This window comes from Lactuca virosa, chromosome 2, assembly GCF_052849685.1.
Source record: "Lactuca virosa cultivar CGN04683 chromosome 2, Lactuca_virosa_CGN04683_v6, whole genome shotgun sequence".
In the NCBI taxonomy this organism is placed as follows: Eukaryota; Viridiplantae; Streptophyta; class Magnoliopsida; order Asterales; family Asteraceae; genus Lactuca; species Lactuca virosa.
The window spans coordinates 199,619,705-199,636,906 of record NC_136427.1 but is presented as its reverse complement, the minus strand read 5'-3'; the positions used below and the strand labels follow the sequence as shown (position 1 = coordinate 199,636,906).

At 33.7% G+C, this 17,202-nt stretch overlaps 1 protein-coding gene across 1 annotated transcript; it reads left to right on the top strand.

Annotated features, from left to right (window-relative positions):
* Positions 1–13,492: 13,492 nt before the first annotated feature.
* Positions 13,493–17,202, top strand: LOC145156721 (ATP-dependent 6-phosphofructokinase 5, chloroplastic-like). The gene is made up of 12 exons (XM_079075995.1): positions 13,493–13,873; positions 14,427–14,517; positions 14,648–14,721; positions 14,795–14,906; positions 15,004–15,096; positions 15,203–15,304; positions 15,408–15,482; positions 15,573–15,713; positions 15,818–16,039; positions 16,544–16,624; positions 16,710–16,838; positions 16,917–17,202. The coding sequence occupies exons 1-12, from the start codon at positions 13,557–13,559 to the stop codon at positions 17,082–17,084; spliced, it is 1,605 nt and encodes a 534-aa protein (XP_078932121.1). The 5' UTR covers positions 13,493–13,556; the 3' UTR covers positions 17,085–17,202.

Genomic DNA, 17,202 nt, shown 5'->3' with positions numbered 1-17,202 from the left:
GAATTGAGACATACTTGGACAAAGCATTCAATAGCATTCATGGGCCGTTTGTTTGTATGGGGTGGAGACGGCTATTTGAAATTCAGGAAGTCGGGTATAAGGAGTTAGTCATTGAGTTTCTGGCCATGGTCTCTTTTGCTCGGAAGGATGGAATATTTGTTGAAGACAACCTTTCTTTTTGCCTTGGTGAAGAAAGGCGTACCTTAAGCCTTGCTGATTTTGCGCTAAGGATACATATTTATCTTCCATCTAAGGTCCATTCCGAAGCTTATCAACAATACATTGTTGGAGGTATTCGGATTACCGAGGGGTTCAAAGCTGAAACACATTGGAATGAAATAGAAAATGATGCTTATGATAAGGGGATTGCGCAAGAAAGCGACATTCCCTCTCCTCTTCATCGTCTTTTGCATCGGCTTATAACAAACACCATTAATCAGAGACATGAGGGGGACAAGTGTCCGACGATAGACGTGTTTTTCTTATGAGCTCTTATCACCCCCAATGTTTATGTGGACTTACCATTCTTGTTGGCATATTTTCTTGTGGCCCGAGCGGGGAAGGATAGACGTGGTTCTCCTCTTTACGGGGGTATGTTGATCACACGACTTTCACGTTCTTTTGGCATCCTTGATAAGCACGTGGCCGTCTTTTTGACTGTGGAGCCCCAGAAGCCTTTTTCTACACTACTTTATAAGAGGGAAAATATCATTGTTGATCATGGGATGGGTGGTTATGCTATTCCTGACGATACTCCACGAGGCCGAGTCCCGAGGCGGGTAAGAAAAAGAAGGGAGCCCGAAGAAGAAGAACCACCAGTTGTACCCACCAATGATGAGCTACCCATGGATCCCTATAGCATTGCGAGGAGGAGGTTTGATGATAACTTGGCACGGAGTGCCAACTACACCAACATGAGCCTAGACCATCTTATGGAACAAATGCATGTAACCTGGCCCATTCATTTTCCTCCTACTTACCCATACGTGCCGAATCGGGAGGAGTTGTGGAAAGAACAATGTGATGGAGCGGGCGGTAGTGGAGGAGGAGGTGACGATGGAGATGACGAAGAATGAGCGTTCTATCCTTTTATTTTTGTGGATTGAAGACTGTTTATCTTATGTCTTTTATTTTTGTGTGTTTGGTTTTTGTGGTTTGGTTGTTTGATACTTATGTCTTATTAGGTTTGGTTGTTTGACAATGTTTCCTACTTTCATTAATCTTCTTTGCTTTAGATTTCCAGGTGTAATTTGTAGAGTCCTAGAGAGGGTATTATTGGCAAAAGAAGGTGCTTTATAAAGAAAGATTAGAAACGATGAGAGAAGCAAGCTTTGAGCAATTTTTAGGGTGTTTGTTGGGTCAATAAGTGAGGACTCACGCCTAACAGCTTCCTACATTAGTTGGTGTCACAAATATTTCAGAAATTAGTTGATTCTGGCACAGTTTATTGCAATTTCAAGATCACCACGCTGTGGTAATATCCACCACGTCATGGTGTCGCAGCTAAAATACCAAAATCGCATTATGTTTGGTCCACCACAAGGTGGTGCTTTTTGAGTCCGTTTTCAAGTCTGATCCCATACTTTCCGAAGTCAAGGTGTTTAATAGTGGCGTTTCTAATTCTATATTCATTCTCCTGGTATGGATGAGCTGTTCCCACACCATAGAATTTATTTTCACGCGATAAAAAGTATTATCCCGGCTGCCACGACATGGTTGACACTTTCCTATGTCGTGGGGGAGTTATTCATCGCATAAGGAGGTTGCCATTATACTTTCCAATTCCGTTTCACACTTGCAAGCAACCGGGATTTTCTACACATTTCCACACGATTCGAGATGTATCTTCTACCCAAGGGAGTCTGTTCCTTTTTCTCCCTCTTTTTAATTTTTATGTTTTGCATAACATGCAATGAGGGCATTGCATGAAATAAGTGTGGGGTAAGGGGTATATTATATTGCATGAGAAAAAGCATTTGATTTTTAAAATTTTGCATTGCTAGTTTCAGAATTTGCATTCATATAGACTTGAAACAATAAGTTTAACTTAGGAAACTTAGCCAATTAAAATATTTGCTAGCATAGTATGGGATGATCCGATGAAAACCCAAATGTTTACCCGAGCCAATACATGTTACAGTGTATTTGTGGTTTCCCATCTCCTAGTGAGGAATGAGGTATGAAAGGTAATCTGGTAGCTTATGTGGCATAATACGTTCTGCAGCCTAAACCTGAAATCTATCCAGGAAAGCTTAGTTAGTCATTGCACCTAGACTAATTCCTTAACCAGTAAAGGTTGACTCTAAGCCCCTTGCTTAAGCATGTAGGATTTGAGTGAAAAAAAAAGTGAGATACATGTAAAAAAAAGAGAGAGAAATTACCAAAAAGTTCAAGAGTTTTGGAGCAGTCAAATTATGAAATTCAAAGATCAAAATTCTGAAGAAACCCAAAAAGTTGAAGATACCAAAAATCAAACAAGAAAGGTGGTGAATTCAAAGAAATCAAAGATCAAATATACAAAGAAAATGAAGAATTCAAAGAGCTCCATTGTGGTATCAGAGTTGTAATTTCTAGAATTTATGTATGCTTGGTTGTTTAGCCAAAAATACCTTGAGGGTAAGTAAGATTTCTGAGGATTGATTCGGAGGGTTGCAAAAATGAGTGTCGTATAAGCTAAGGGGTGAAGGTTCATAAGGATTGTGAGTATTTAGGAGCGGGAAGTTCTTAGGAATTATAGACACAAATACATGCATTGAGGTCTTGGGATAATGGTTGGGTTTGAAATGGATTGTTTTGTAGTTTGTTGGTAAAATAAGAAATCAATTTGCTTAAGGGCAAGCAAAGAATAAGTGTGGGGTATTTTGATATGTGCATATTTATATACATAATTATACATCATAACTTAATATTTTAATTACTTTTATTCCCTTATTAGAACAAAAGATACTTAATTTGTTATGAATTATGTTGTAGGGATAAAAGACATGCTTGGAGCAAAAAGGAAGCTGGAAGCTGGACCTAGGAGTTGGGAATTTCAATCAAAGCTTTAAAATGAAGAAAAAATACTCAACACGTCGTGGTGGATTTCCCACGGCGTGGTGACTTGAAGAATCCCGATTTGCTTCGAAGACTTGTAGACCACGGGATAAACACGAAGACCACAGTGTGGTGGCCTTACCACGTCGTGGTGCTCTAAATTCGGGAAAACTATATATAGATCTCATTCTCCTCTGAATTGGAACTCTTGGCTCTGGAAGTAATCATCACTTTTGAAGGCAAAACACCTGTTCTTAGGCTTGGAAGCAAGGAATTCGATCAAACCATTGGAAGGAGGAGCATTAAGGCAACAAATCTCTACACTTTGATTTTTCATTAGTTTCTACTATGTCAAACTCTTTGAATTTCGATTTTGTGATTTTGTTTGCTGAAATCATGAGCTAAATACTCATGACTTTCGTTTAGCCTAGGATTGATTGTTTAATTATGGTTGAATTTATGGATTGGATTTAGCTATTTGGTTATTTGTTGATTTTGCTTATTAAAGAACCTCAAGTACTTTTGATAACTATTTTCTCTACTTATTGCTGAATTTGATTAAGTTAGTATGATTATCTTCCTTAGTTAAATTTGAATCTTATGATATTGTAAATTGCAAAATTGTAGGACTAGAGTTGTGAACAAAACCTACGGTTAAGTAGAAAAGTGGTAAAAAGGTATAGGAGCTAATATATGACGACAAATCATATATTGAATTGAATCAATAAACTAAATTGATCAATCGATTATAAGTCTAATCAATTCGAACCAAACACTAGTAAACTTATAAGTTTGTCCGCTTGATCACCGAATAAATAAGCTAGTTTGCTAAAGGATTAAATTAGTGAATATTAATTTGGTCATCTTAGGAATCGGTAACCAAAGAACTAAAATTCATTGCACTTCCATAAATCAACCATAATAACAAGTAAATCCGAAGCTAACCGAAAGTCTCTTACTCATATTGGTTAATTCATCGTTGTTCTCTTGCCTTAGTTTAGTTTTAGCTTAATTAATTGATAGTACGTTAGTTTGGTAATTTAAGTATCTAGTCTTGCAAAACTAGGAAAACAAAACATTTTCTAATTTCATTAGTAAGTAGTAAATAGTAGAATAAAGTTAGCCAAAACACCGTTCCTTGAGTTCGACACTTGTTCTTACCATAGCTATACTATTACACGATTAGGTACACTGCCTAGTGTGTTTAATAGTCTAGTGAAAGAAACATTAGTTTTATTAAATTGAAATTTGAACAAATATATATACACATTAAATACACATCAAAGCTTCATGCTTGGGATTTTGCATCGTAAATTGTTTCAAGATTGTTTCAATATATCTACTTTAATTGAGACCAATTAGCCTTTCAGATCTATACATAATTCCTTATAGATAACGAATCCTTATACATCTTTCACATTAAAGCATTTTCCAATCACATCTTGCAAAGCTTGAATATATTTTCTATGAATAGTATGTCGACAACATATAATATCAGGAGGAAAACAACGTTCCCACTAACTATAATGTAAACACAAGTCTTTTGGTTATAAGAAAATACAAACTCTATAAGTTTCTCCTCTAACCATATATTCCATATCTTAGATGTTTGCTTTAATCCATAGATGGATCTCTGAAACTTGTGTACTCTTTTACGATGTTTTGGCTTCACAAATCCTTCTAATTGCACCATATCTACCTCCTCACTCATGTGACCATTCCAGAAAGCGATTTAGACATCTATTTTCCATATCTCATAATCAATGTATACAACTGTAGCAATAAGTATCGTTATATAATTAATGTTTATGACTAAATATAAGGGTTTCTCATAGTATATATCATCCATATAGATGTGTACACTTCCATCCATATCATTCTTCATCTTGAAGATACACTTGTACCCAATAGACTTGTTTTCAAGATAGAAGATCAACTAAGTTCCAAACTTGGTTATCTTTCATGGATTGCATCTTTACAATCATGGTTTGTTACCATTTTTAAGATTTTAGATATAATGTAGCTTCTTAATAGCTAATGAGCTCACAATGGTCCCCTTGTTCATCTTCTTCAACAAACATGTTAATTGAAATCTCACGAGCTGGTGAGGAATACTACTAGATTTGTGAATGTTATATGCTTCTTATTGTCTCTCTACAACCGAGTGCTTGGACCCAAAACTATGTAGTCTAGTGACTACCTAAAGTATTGTATTTTGTGGTACTTGAATTTTGTTTCAAGATCAACATTGCTCCTATATGCTTCTTGTAACAAGATCTCTCTCTCTCTCTCTCTCTCTCTCTCTCTCTCTCTCAAAATTTAACATTTCGAGCAACAAACACTTTACTCTTAATAGGGTTGAAAAGTAGTTACCCATTATTTCCTTTATAAGTATCCCACGAAAATACATTTGATCGTTATGGATTTTAGTTTACTAAAAGTCGAACGGAGTTTATATGCATGTGTGTATGTATGTGATGTTGGAGCCGGCAACCATGATGGACAAAGGAGCGATGGTATAAGAGGGTAGGGTGAACAATATGGATGTAGATTTAGGGATTATATATCATTTTTCATATAATTTTCAAAAATGGTCCTTAAAGTTTGTAGGTTTTACTAATTTTGCCAAATGGAAAAAAAAAAGTATTTTTTACATTGCACTTAATAGAAAGTTCTAACGGTGTTAGGAAAATAATCAAATGTGATGCATTTTGAAATCATGGGGATGAACCATCTGTAAATTTCAAAACTTGGACTAAAACTATGACAAAGTACCAACCATAAGGATCAAAATTGTAATTTACTCTAAAACTTATGTACAAGGATCAAAATTGTAATTTACTCTAAAACTTATGTAGTAACTAAAAATACCAATCCTGGGCAATAATAAAGAGCCCAAATAACCACCAGGTGTCGAGTTGTCATTGGTAGCAGGAGCATGTTTTGTCATTTACCGTCGGCGGATTCCTCTTGCATCATGATCGAGTGTCAAAATTAATAAAATAATTTGATTTGATAATTCCTTTTATCAAGAATTTTCTTAAAATACGGGCTTTTTTACTTTTTCTCATTCCATTAGCAACCCTAAAGACTTCAAAAATAAAGCCCGTTGATATCAAACCCTCCAACCTTCACAAATTAAGTTAAAACACACTCGTATACATATATAAACACATACGTCTATATACATATACATATATGTATGTGTTTAAATTTTATTCATGTATACATTCATAAACTTGTGGGCGTCTATGAAGAAACCATGGATAGTACCATGAAGGCTATAGGTCAAATGAATATTAAATGAAGATTGCGAGATGCCTCCACAGGTATGCAATTGATTATATGATATTTATCTTCATGTATCACTCTCATGAAATATAATAATAATGACAATTATTAAATTATCATATGTCACGTATAGCAACAATTACGTAGATTTTGATTAATGCTATCAGTAAAGACAATTTCTTCTTATCAAATGATTATTATATGTCTGATGTTATAATCGTAGCAATAGTTGTAACAAATAAAAAATATATATACAGATCTTCAATGTTATCTCGATAGGGATAGGAAAATTGTTCTATTACGCCATTTTTTGTATCACATTTTTTTTTTGTTTATTTGGATCAATAACTTTGATCTTTTTGTTTCTTATTTTGTGGTGGGATTTTATCATTTTATGCAGGATTGATGCTACACATGTGAAGTTCACAGTGAAAAGTTTAAAAGAATATTCCCCAAGCACAAATATTGGTATATTGTATTGTTAAATTTCTTTGGGTCATCAGATTAAATAGTAAAACCATCGTTTTTATGGTCAAATCCATAGTGGAAATTATTTTCATAAAGTGTGAACGAAAAAAAAATGCAATATACTTGCACAATTTTATGGATACAATTATTTTGTTTAAACAACTTAATACAATTATCATTTGTATATTATTATCTAAAATTGAAACTTTTCAATGTAACAAACGTAGAACATCGTTTTTTATTATGTTAAATGATTAAAAAAATTATTGTATAAACTTAGACAAAATAAAATAAAAATAAATAAATATAAAAATAAAAATGGTCAAACGGTATGCACATAATTATCTTATCTTTGTATTGTAAGTATTGTTGTCATTATTCAGGTAATTTATTGACAATGAGTGTCTTATTTGCGTTATATTAAATTATCATATGTCAAGTATGACTTGAATACAGATGTAAATATTAGTTGAGAGCATCAATAAAGACACCGATTTCTTAATTGTAATATTATAATATATCAAATGTGGTAGTGGTGGTGGCCAAAATATATAAAGACTCATTAAGTATTATAGTTTGGTCCCTAGCTAAACCCTAAACCGATCCTATTTTCAACTCCAATAGAATACTAATAAAGAAAAAAAGAGCTACATATTACAATATAGAAAACAAGTGCTACAACAGTCTAATATATGAGCTCTTGTGATGTTTATGAATCCGAGCCATTCGAATTGGTGGTTTTCTAGGAAACTTATTTTGTTTCTTAACATATTGCTTTTCTACGGACAACCAATTTGCAGGTGGATTAATGAATGGATTATAAGAACTCTTTATGATTAAAAGGTTAATAATTGATATGCAAATAGTCTTTAAATTATAATAAATTGATAGTGGACATATTATTTATAATGCAATTGCAACAACAATTTTTGTTGACTTGTATGTGCACTTGAATTCTCAAGTCAAATCTGAATTATTTTGGGCTCAATTCAATGGATGTTTTTTGTATCGTTTGCATTCCACGAAAACACTGCATAACAAATAGAGTTAAATGTGCTTTTATAATGAAGTAGCCTCTTCTTCATCGGCATTTATTAAAAATTCAGTTTTTATAAAAGCTTGTGTGTTTATTGTTAGCTTGGATTTTCTTTATTCATTTCATATATACACACAATTTACATTAGAGCCTAGTTTGCATCAATCCTAGTATAATTTCACGAATATTTATCTAAACTATTGTTTTGGTGAATTTGTATATTATGTTGCAGATTTACACGCATTTGTGGCACTATAATACCATTTAAAAGCTAAGATCCTAGCCCCGAATATGGTATTCCAACAGCCCAGTTTTTCAATTAAAATTAGCCCACAATGTTTTTGAATGGACAACCCAAAAAAAGCTAATTTTAGCAGCCCTCGATCGTGATTTATAGCAGCAGCAGCAGCCCAAAATTCATAAAATAAGCAAAATATTTGGTAAGCCCACAACGCCACACATGTCATAGCAAATTTTGTTTGAAAAATGAAAACACACGTAAGTCTAGTTGTGAAAATCGGTCTGTGTTCCAAAAAAATTTCGGTCTTTGGCAACATGATTTTAGTAAGAGCAGTTATGTCTTGGACCGAGAGAACAATTTTTAAATCCGGTCTGTTTTTATATTATATTTTTGTTAATTAACATTTTATTTTTAATTCTATAGATTGATAGATTAATATTAATAATATAACTAGTTTAAATTTGTGTTGTATATATTATTACATATTATACAAACTTAAACAAATAAATAGTAATAAGGTAAAAATTCAATATGTGGTTGAAGTGAAATTTTGTTTGGTTTAAAAAGTATACTTGACTGAATAAATCAAAACTGGATAAACCAAAACCGATTAAACCGGACTTATTTGGTTTGGTTACGGTTATATTTGGATAACAAATCTCTTAAACCGCACCAATTAAACCAAAAATATATTAAATCGACTTAATTACACATGTAATAATTTAGTTTTAAAACATATTTGAAAAGAAGTGTTAATATTAAGTTATCAAAGGGTTTCTAGTTCAACGATATTAAATGGTGTCATCTCTCTTTAAGGTTGAGAGTTCAAGTCCCGTCGTGGACATAGATGGAATTAAGTGTTGGTTTAGAAGTAGATTATTATATATTTATATTTTTTTCCAAAAAAAAAATATCAAATCGTATTTAAAAAATATTTGAATCAATTTACGTAATACGAAAATATAATAAGTTGATAATTTTTTTTTAATTATTCACAAATTGTATTTATACATTTCTATTTTCCTAAAGCTTTGGTTCTAGTCAAGGTTCTAAATAACGTAAGGCGTGACTTGGCGGCAATGTCAAGCCTCAAGTTTTTTCGAGCCTTAGCGAGCCACATCGTTTGTAAGACGTGACTTAAGGCGGCAATTTTATATATAATTAATATTTTGATATGTATTTTCAACTATTATTTTATTTTATACACATATATGAGTTAAGACGGCGTTTTAGTAAGCTTGGCGGCAGACACAAACCTTGGTGTCATGGGGCACCATGGCGGAGCCATGACAAGCTTTTTAGAACCTTGGTTCTCTCGAAACGCCAAATAAAAATAATTAAATAAAAAAATTGAGGTTCTTTTGGCTAAAAACACTTACTCACCCCTTAATAACTTCTTCCATTGTATAGGGTTTTTTTTTTCTATCTAATGACTAATTTTCTTATTAATAAAATTCTTTTTGTTTGTTAAAATAAATTAAAACTAGATGAGGAACCCCGCTTTGCGGGGATGGATTCGGACAGCACCGGTCATTTTGGCCACTTCATGCTTGTTATTGATAGAAAGGTTTACATAGTAATTTGGAGTAAATATAGAGACTGTAATCCACTTACTCATCTAATATTACAAACAAACAGAGCAAACCCGCTTCGCGGGGGTTGGATTCGCCACTAATGTCATAGAAAACCGACCGAACTGGTGTCATCGTTTATCAGTCGTTTGTCATGGAAGTAGGATGCTATAGTTAGTTGAATATGAAAGTATGATGCTAAAAAATGAAGTAAAGTAGAAGCAAAATTGAGATCTATTCTCTTTTTAAAACACATATGTTGGGTTCTTAAAGCTACATAGATGAATAAAAACACATATCCAGTATTTAAGTATAATGATTAAATAAGGAATCATTAGAAAACATAGAAAAAAATCAAAGTCTAACACATTCGAAAAGAACCCATGGTTTACTGTAACAAATTTGAATGACCAACAATCTTAAAAAGCCAACTATTCGAAAATATTAGCTTCATTCTGACCCTGCATGAAGAAATACCCAAACTGAAAATTTAAAAAAAAAAGCTACAAAATTATTTTGACCAAATTTAGTCAAAGGCAGCACCAGTCCAACTGCTTCCTCTCGTGGGTACTGTTCCAATTCCTCCTCATTCACCTTTATCAGGTCTCCCTTGTAGCTTCAAACCCAATGGAACCTATAAATGAAGGAGAATAAGAAAACATATAAAAAAGGACCAATATACCCTTAAAAAAGTTGGAATGCATAAAAATGCATTTCGTGAACCTCATTCTTTGTTATTACCTTCTATGCAGTCGGCCAGATCGGTTGATTGCTAGACATACTATGATGACTAAACTGGCCGCAACAGTTGAGAGCCGGAAGCATAATTGTTCTTGGCCCGGGAGTGTGAGGATTGCAAATTACTTGGTAGTTTTATCTATATCTTGATAAGCTCTTGCAGCTTTGAGATCCCTTAAGTGCTGAATTTGTAAAAATTTCCAAATAGAAAAATTATAAATGGGTTTCAAATACCTATTATTTTCTAGGACCGACCAAAATGCCCTTTTTTGACGGGTACCTGAACCATTATTATTCTTAATGTACGTTTCACATCTTCTCCAATCCAAGAATCCGTGTAGTTGATTCTAAAGATCGAGTCAAGTTGTCCCCTTTATGGTCATACAAATGGAACAATTGGCAAGTAAAACTACTATAAATGAACAAATAAACATTGGAATCTTCTTTTATTAAAAAGTTAACATACTCACCTGAAATTCCACCACCAAATTAATTGTGAGGTCCACCTTCCCGAAATCTATAAAAATTGCATCATCTTTAGTTTATAAAGTATTGAGAAAATAACTCTTATACTGATAAACTAAAATGGATTTAAAATTACATAAACATGAAAATTTTTGAGGAGATATAAGCCAATGCATAAAGATACCAAACGAAAAGTTACCTAAATCTTGACACTAAAATATCTCAATCAAACTACTCAGATCATATATAAAAACTTGAATATGTCTTAACTTGTTGGGAGTTGGGACTTCTTCAAATCCTCTTTAGATAAGAGACTATCTTCATATATAACATCCATTTCATCAACAACCACAACTTTTTGTGAAACCTTCCAAGAAGGCTTCCTTCCCTTGACCTGATGACAATAAACCAAACTTCATTCATATATTATATAAATTTAACCACTTCAGTGTTTCATAAAAAATAATAATTTTGGGTCCCACAAATGGTGGCCTATTGACTTCTTTGAAGTTTTGCTTACCCCAAAAGACTGGAGACCTTCAGACAGCACCTCTGGCATCTAAACCACCTCAATATTTGAAAACCCTGCAACTAATAACTTGCGCCCAAGGGAGGATGTTGTCTGCAAAACAGGTAAGAGAGATTAATTAATTAAGACACAAACCTTAGATTAGTTTCACTTTGGGGAAGAAGATAAATATTTTACATTCTTTTTTGGCAGAATCAAAACTTTGATGAATAAAGATTTCTCCACCAGGCTTTAAAACCCGTGAAAATTCCCCAACCATGAAATCCATAGAGGATGGCTCCATTTGCAAAGAACCTATTACAGTGTTGTTCATTAATATAAGTTATAATACAGTTTAAAGAGGTAAATGGGAAGAAATTGATAGGTGAAATTAGAAAGGTACTTAGTGATGAAGCATGGTCAATGATTAAAGGATTGATCTTTTCAACTGCTTCATTCTTCACCATTCTTATTGAATTTAGTACTTCATGTAGAGTCATCACAGCATTCTCTATGAATTCAAATATGTTACTACCCACCATTTGTATGCCTTAAAATTTTGACAATAGTAGTCAGATTACTAAATCATGTGTATGATCATGTAACCTGTTATGATATGGTGCAAAAGCGATTTGCTGATTATGATTATCATTTCTGATCACGATTCTCTGATACTTTCAAGACACAATCATCCGATTTAGTTGCTGAAAGAACTGATTATCCAGAATAAATTAATTTTTCTGATGTACTTCAATCAAATAATTATATTGTTATCCGATTAATGATTGCAGAAGTGGCAATTATCACTATGAAAATGTCGACAGTGCACCAAATAGCCACATGCGGCATGCGTGTCTACTGAAGAACAAAAACTTTTCGAATGAGAACATGAATACACATGTTTAGGTTCGCAATATTACTTCAAAACCTTAAACTACAAATACGAACAAAATGAATTACCGTAAAAGCATAAAATTGAAGTTGGAACTCACCACTTAAGCACAACGCGGATAGCTTCAGTTAGGTCGAGCTGTAGGAAGGGGGGAAAAGTTGCTCTGCAAAAATACATATATAGGTTAGAATTGAGTTTATAGGGTCACCCAGAAAGTATAATGTGTATAAATGTTACCGGAAATGGATATGGATAGCGGCGACGATGGACAAAGATCGGAGATTTTTGAGGTAAAAGAAGCTTCTTTAATTTGAAGCTGGTATGTGTGAACTGTGAAGACTGAAAAGTCTTTCAGGATGAAATGAAATCGTATATTATATAGTTAACCACCCACCGGAATTCCAAAGCACGACAGCGGAAGTGAGTGGAGGCGGTGGCGTTCAGAAACACAAGCAGGGAAAACATACCTGGAGCAAGTAGAAACGGGTCCGTCTGGATCGATGAGACGGTGGTGGAGCAGAGGGTAAACGACGAATTGTTGTGGTTGAAGCTGGCGGAGGTCGTATGGTGGTCGGTACATCGCCTGAAGGCAGCGACGACAGGATGATGGTAGCTGAAGCAGGCGGAGATCGGCGATGCAGGCGGGTGTCCTTAGCGGAGTGTGTCGAGACGTCGTTGTCGACCTCTTCGTTTGATCGGAATGAGAAGCAAACGCAATTAAAAGCGGAGGTGTTGAAGATGGAATGAAAAGCGAACGCAATCAAAGAAGAAGCGGTGGGAAATCTGAGAGATACAGATTTCTGTGAAGCAAAGAGGCGGTGAGACGTCGGTGGAAAAAAGAAAACGAAAGCAAGAAACTGACACATATAAACTCGCTAACAAAAACGGTGAAGAAGAATAACACCGATCCAAATGTGATTGGGTTACAAAACGGTGAAGAAAGCTGTGAGGAACACGTGTCAACATGTGTCATAAAGAATTGAGAAAATGGCATAAAATGCCCCTACAAAAATCGGCAGCAACAAAGCCCGAAGAGAACACATACCAATAATCGAAGGACCAGTTTTGCCAAAACAGCTGGATGTTTACTATTCCTTACTTTGGTCCCTTTTTAATATGTATATAAATTAAAATTTTCTCAAAACCAAATCTATTATTCCACGTCATCAGCTGCCGTACTAACTAGAAAACAAACCTACCCTTTCAGCATTACGCTTCCCTCTGCTTCCTTTGTCTTCTTCTTCTCTCAAACTCTTCGCCCAAAACTCATTTCCTTTCGATCACTCTCCACCATTTCCAATTGTGTAACAATGGGGTCACTTTCTCCGTCGATCAACCCGAGGTTGGTTATTCAGGCGAATAGTTATGATCCGGTTTCCTTCTGCCGCGTGTTTGGGCCGGTTCTCACTGGTCCGCCGGCAAGACCTGACATGACCGGCGCTTGCAGGAGAAGTCGTCATCGTGCAGTGTACGCCAAGAAGAATTCAAATGAGGATTTTGTTAATTGCGATTCCGAGTGGAAATCTAAGTTCAAAGAAGACTTCGAGAAGCGATTCAACATCCCTCACATTAGTGATTTCTTCCCTGACGCTGCTTCATATCCCTCCACTTTCTGTCTCAGCATGAGGTACCAAACGAATACTTGAAACTCAATTACCGATGCTATTGAATTTTTTTACTCGATCAAATTCCAATCTCACTGTTATATTCGCTCAAACATGCAAAATTGGGAAATTATCGAGTTACTGTTTCAGCTACTTAGACAAGTCGATTGTATACGCGAAAAAAAAAAACTCCATTAACGTAAATTATCGACTAAAATCTCTCTTTTAAATGAAAATATAGTTAAAATTCAAATTTCTAATGTAAAAGGTCTGAATTCCATACACAAACGTGGAATCTACTTGTGAAATGCATGAACTAGGGAATAATTTCTTTGATATTTCAAGGATTCTATATCTGTACACAACCTTGTTTGAACTTTATACTTGAACTAATCCACAAATGGAGTGTAAAATTAGGTTATAATGCCTCTCTAAATTAAGGTAGTTATGTCTATGTATATCTTTGTCAATGACAAATCACAAATCACAAAATCTTGTACACCTTGTTTAGAAAGTCCCTTTAAACATCAGCATTTACATGTTCTTATGAGTTTATTTGCTTAATTTGTGGTGTAGGACTCCTGTAAATGAAGAATTTGCAGAAGGGTATCCTTCAGATGAGGAATGGTATGGATACATTAATAATGATGATAGAGTTCTACTCAAGGTACTACTATAAGTTACATTCTTTTCATTGATAGTTTTTCATAGTAAGATTAAGAACTACATTACATAGTTAATTAATTTGTTAATTGTTACATTACAATAATGCTGTATGACATATTGACATGTCACAGGTTATTCGATATTCATCCCTTTCATCTGCTGGAGCTGAATGCATTGATCCTGATTGTACATGGGTTGAACAATGGTAATAACTAATATATTATCAAAATAGTAAGATTTTAATTGTAAAAAATAAAGAAATTGAAATGTTTATATAGGATTCATCGGGCTGGCCCACGTGAGAAAATATACTTCAAACCAGAAAATGTGAAGGCTGCAATTGTAACTTGTGGGGGACTCTGTCCTGGACTTAATGATGTCATAAGACAAGTGAGTTTTTTTATTTATTTATTTTTTTTACTTTAAAAATACTTTCTTGTATTATAATTGTTAATATCTTCTCTTGTTCTTTGAGTGACTACTACAGATTGTCATCACACTTGAGATCTATGGTGTGAAAAAGATAGTTGGGATCCCTTTTGGGTATCGTGGATTTGGTAAAGAAATAGATGAAATTCCTGTAAGTTTTTTTTTATATATATTTTGGTAATATGACTAATATCTTCCTTTATTATATATATATAAAAAAAAGATTAATTTTGTTTTAATCAATCTTTGATGATTAGTTGTCAAGGAAAGTGGTTCAAAATGTTCATCTTTCGGGTGGAAGTTTGTTAGGAGTTTCTCGTGGAGGACCGAGTCTTGATGAAATTGTGGATAGCATGCAGGTTACTCATTTCTCTTTTTTACCCTTTTATAATTCGGGAAATTACATAAACGCCACTAACGTAATTTTCTCAATTAATTATTTATTTTCTAAACTTGTAATAGGATAGAGGAATCAACATGCTTTTTGTTCTAGGTGGAAATGGGACACATGCGGGTGCTAATTTAATACACAATGAGGTATAATCAATAATCATATATCATTTCACAAAATAACTTAATTCTTTAATACATCATTTTAATTTTTTAATTAATCTTGTATTATTTTAGTGTATAAAACGAGGGTTAAAAGTAGCTGTAGTTGGTGTTCCCAAAACTATAGACAATGATATTCTCCTCATGGATAAAACATTTGGTTTCGATACTGCTGTTGAAGAGGCACAAAGAGCTATAAATGCTGCATACATCGAGGTGGATTAATATTTTTTACTCATAATAGCAACATACTTTCTTTATTTTATAATGTTCAAAATTGATATATATGTTTAATACCTAAAATGCCCTTTGAGTTTCAGGCACATAGTGCTTATCGTGGTATTGGGATTGTGAAGTTGATGGGAAGGAGTAGTGGTTTTATAGCCATGCATGCGTCTCTTGCGAGTGGTCAAATTGATATTTGTTTAATACCAGAAGTACCCTTTGAATTGCATGGATCTCATGGTGTCTTAAATCATCTTAAATATTTACTCGAGACAAAGGGCTCTGCTGTCATTTGTGTAGCCGAGGGAGCTGGTCAGGTTAGTCAAAGGCTATGTTTGGTGTACTAGCTGATAGCTGAAAAGCTAGCTGTTAGCTGAAAAGTTAGCTGCTAGCTAATAAGTTAGCTGATAAAAAATGACGTTTAGTAAAAACTAATTGATAAGCTAGCTGTTAGATGAAAAACTAGCTGTTAGCTGAAAAGCTAGCTGATAAAAAATGATGATTGGTAAAACTAGGTGATAAGCTAGCTGAAATATATAAAATGACATAAAAGGGACATTTAGTAGAATATGTTTTTTTTTAATTAATTAGAGGTATATTTGATAAATTTTAAAAAAGCTCATTAAAAGCCAGTCTAAGTAGCTTTTTAAAAAAAAGCTACTTTTTGGCTTGACAAACATGACAACTTAAAAAAGCTCGAAAAATAAGATAGTTTATCAGCTAGCTGTGACACGTCAAACCCAGTCAAATTTTTAAAACGATTATTTTTATTTTTATTTTCTTCTATTGTATTTTTTATTTTTTTATTTATTTGAATTTAGAGTTTTTTGGAGAAAACAAATGCGAAAGATGCGTCTGGGAATGTTGTCTTAGGAGATATCGGTGTACATATACAACAAGAGGTTAGTGGATTATAGTATTCTCATTTCTCAATATCATATTATTTTAATTTTGATTATATCGTAATTATTTTAATATATTTCTTAGGTGAAAAAATATTTCAAGGAAATGGGGAATCCAACTGATGTAAAATACATTGATCCTACTTATATGATCCGTGCATGTCGAGCAAATGCATCAGATGGGATTTTATGCACAGTTCTTGGTCAAAATGCTGTAAGTTTATACAAGAAATAGAAATATACTTTTATATATTTAATTATGATTTTTTTTTTTTTGAAAAATGTGATTTAGGTCCATGGTGCATTTGCGGGATACAGTGGAATCACAGTTGGAATATGCAACACTCATTATGTCTACTTGCCAATTACTGAAGTCATTTCTTACCCAAAAATTGTTGACCAAAATAGTCGTATGTGGCATCGTTGTTTGACCTCTACAGGTCAACCAGACTTTCTTTAATCTTTAAAAAAACATTTTAATATGTTTATTTGACAAAAAATTAAACTCCACGTCAAAATTAGATTAAGAAAAAATGAATCTTTTTTTGAAGAAATAATACGAAAGGGCGATTGCAATT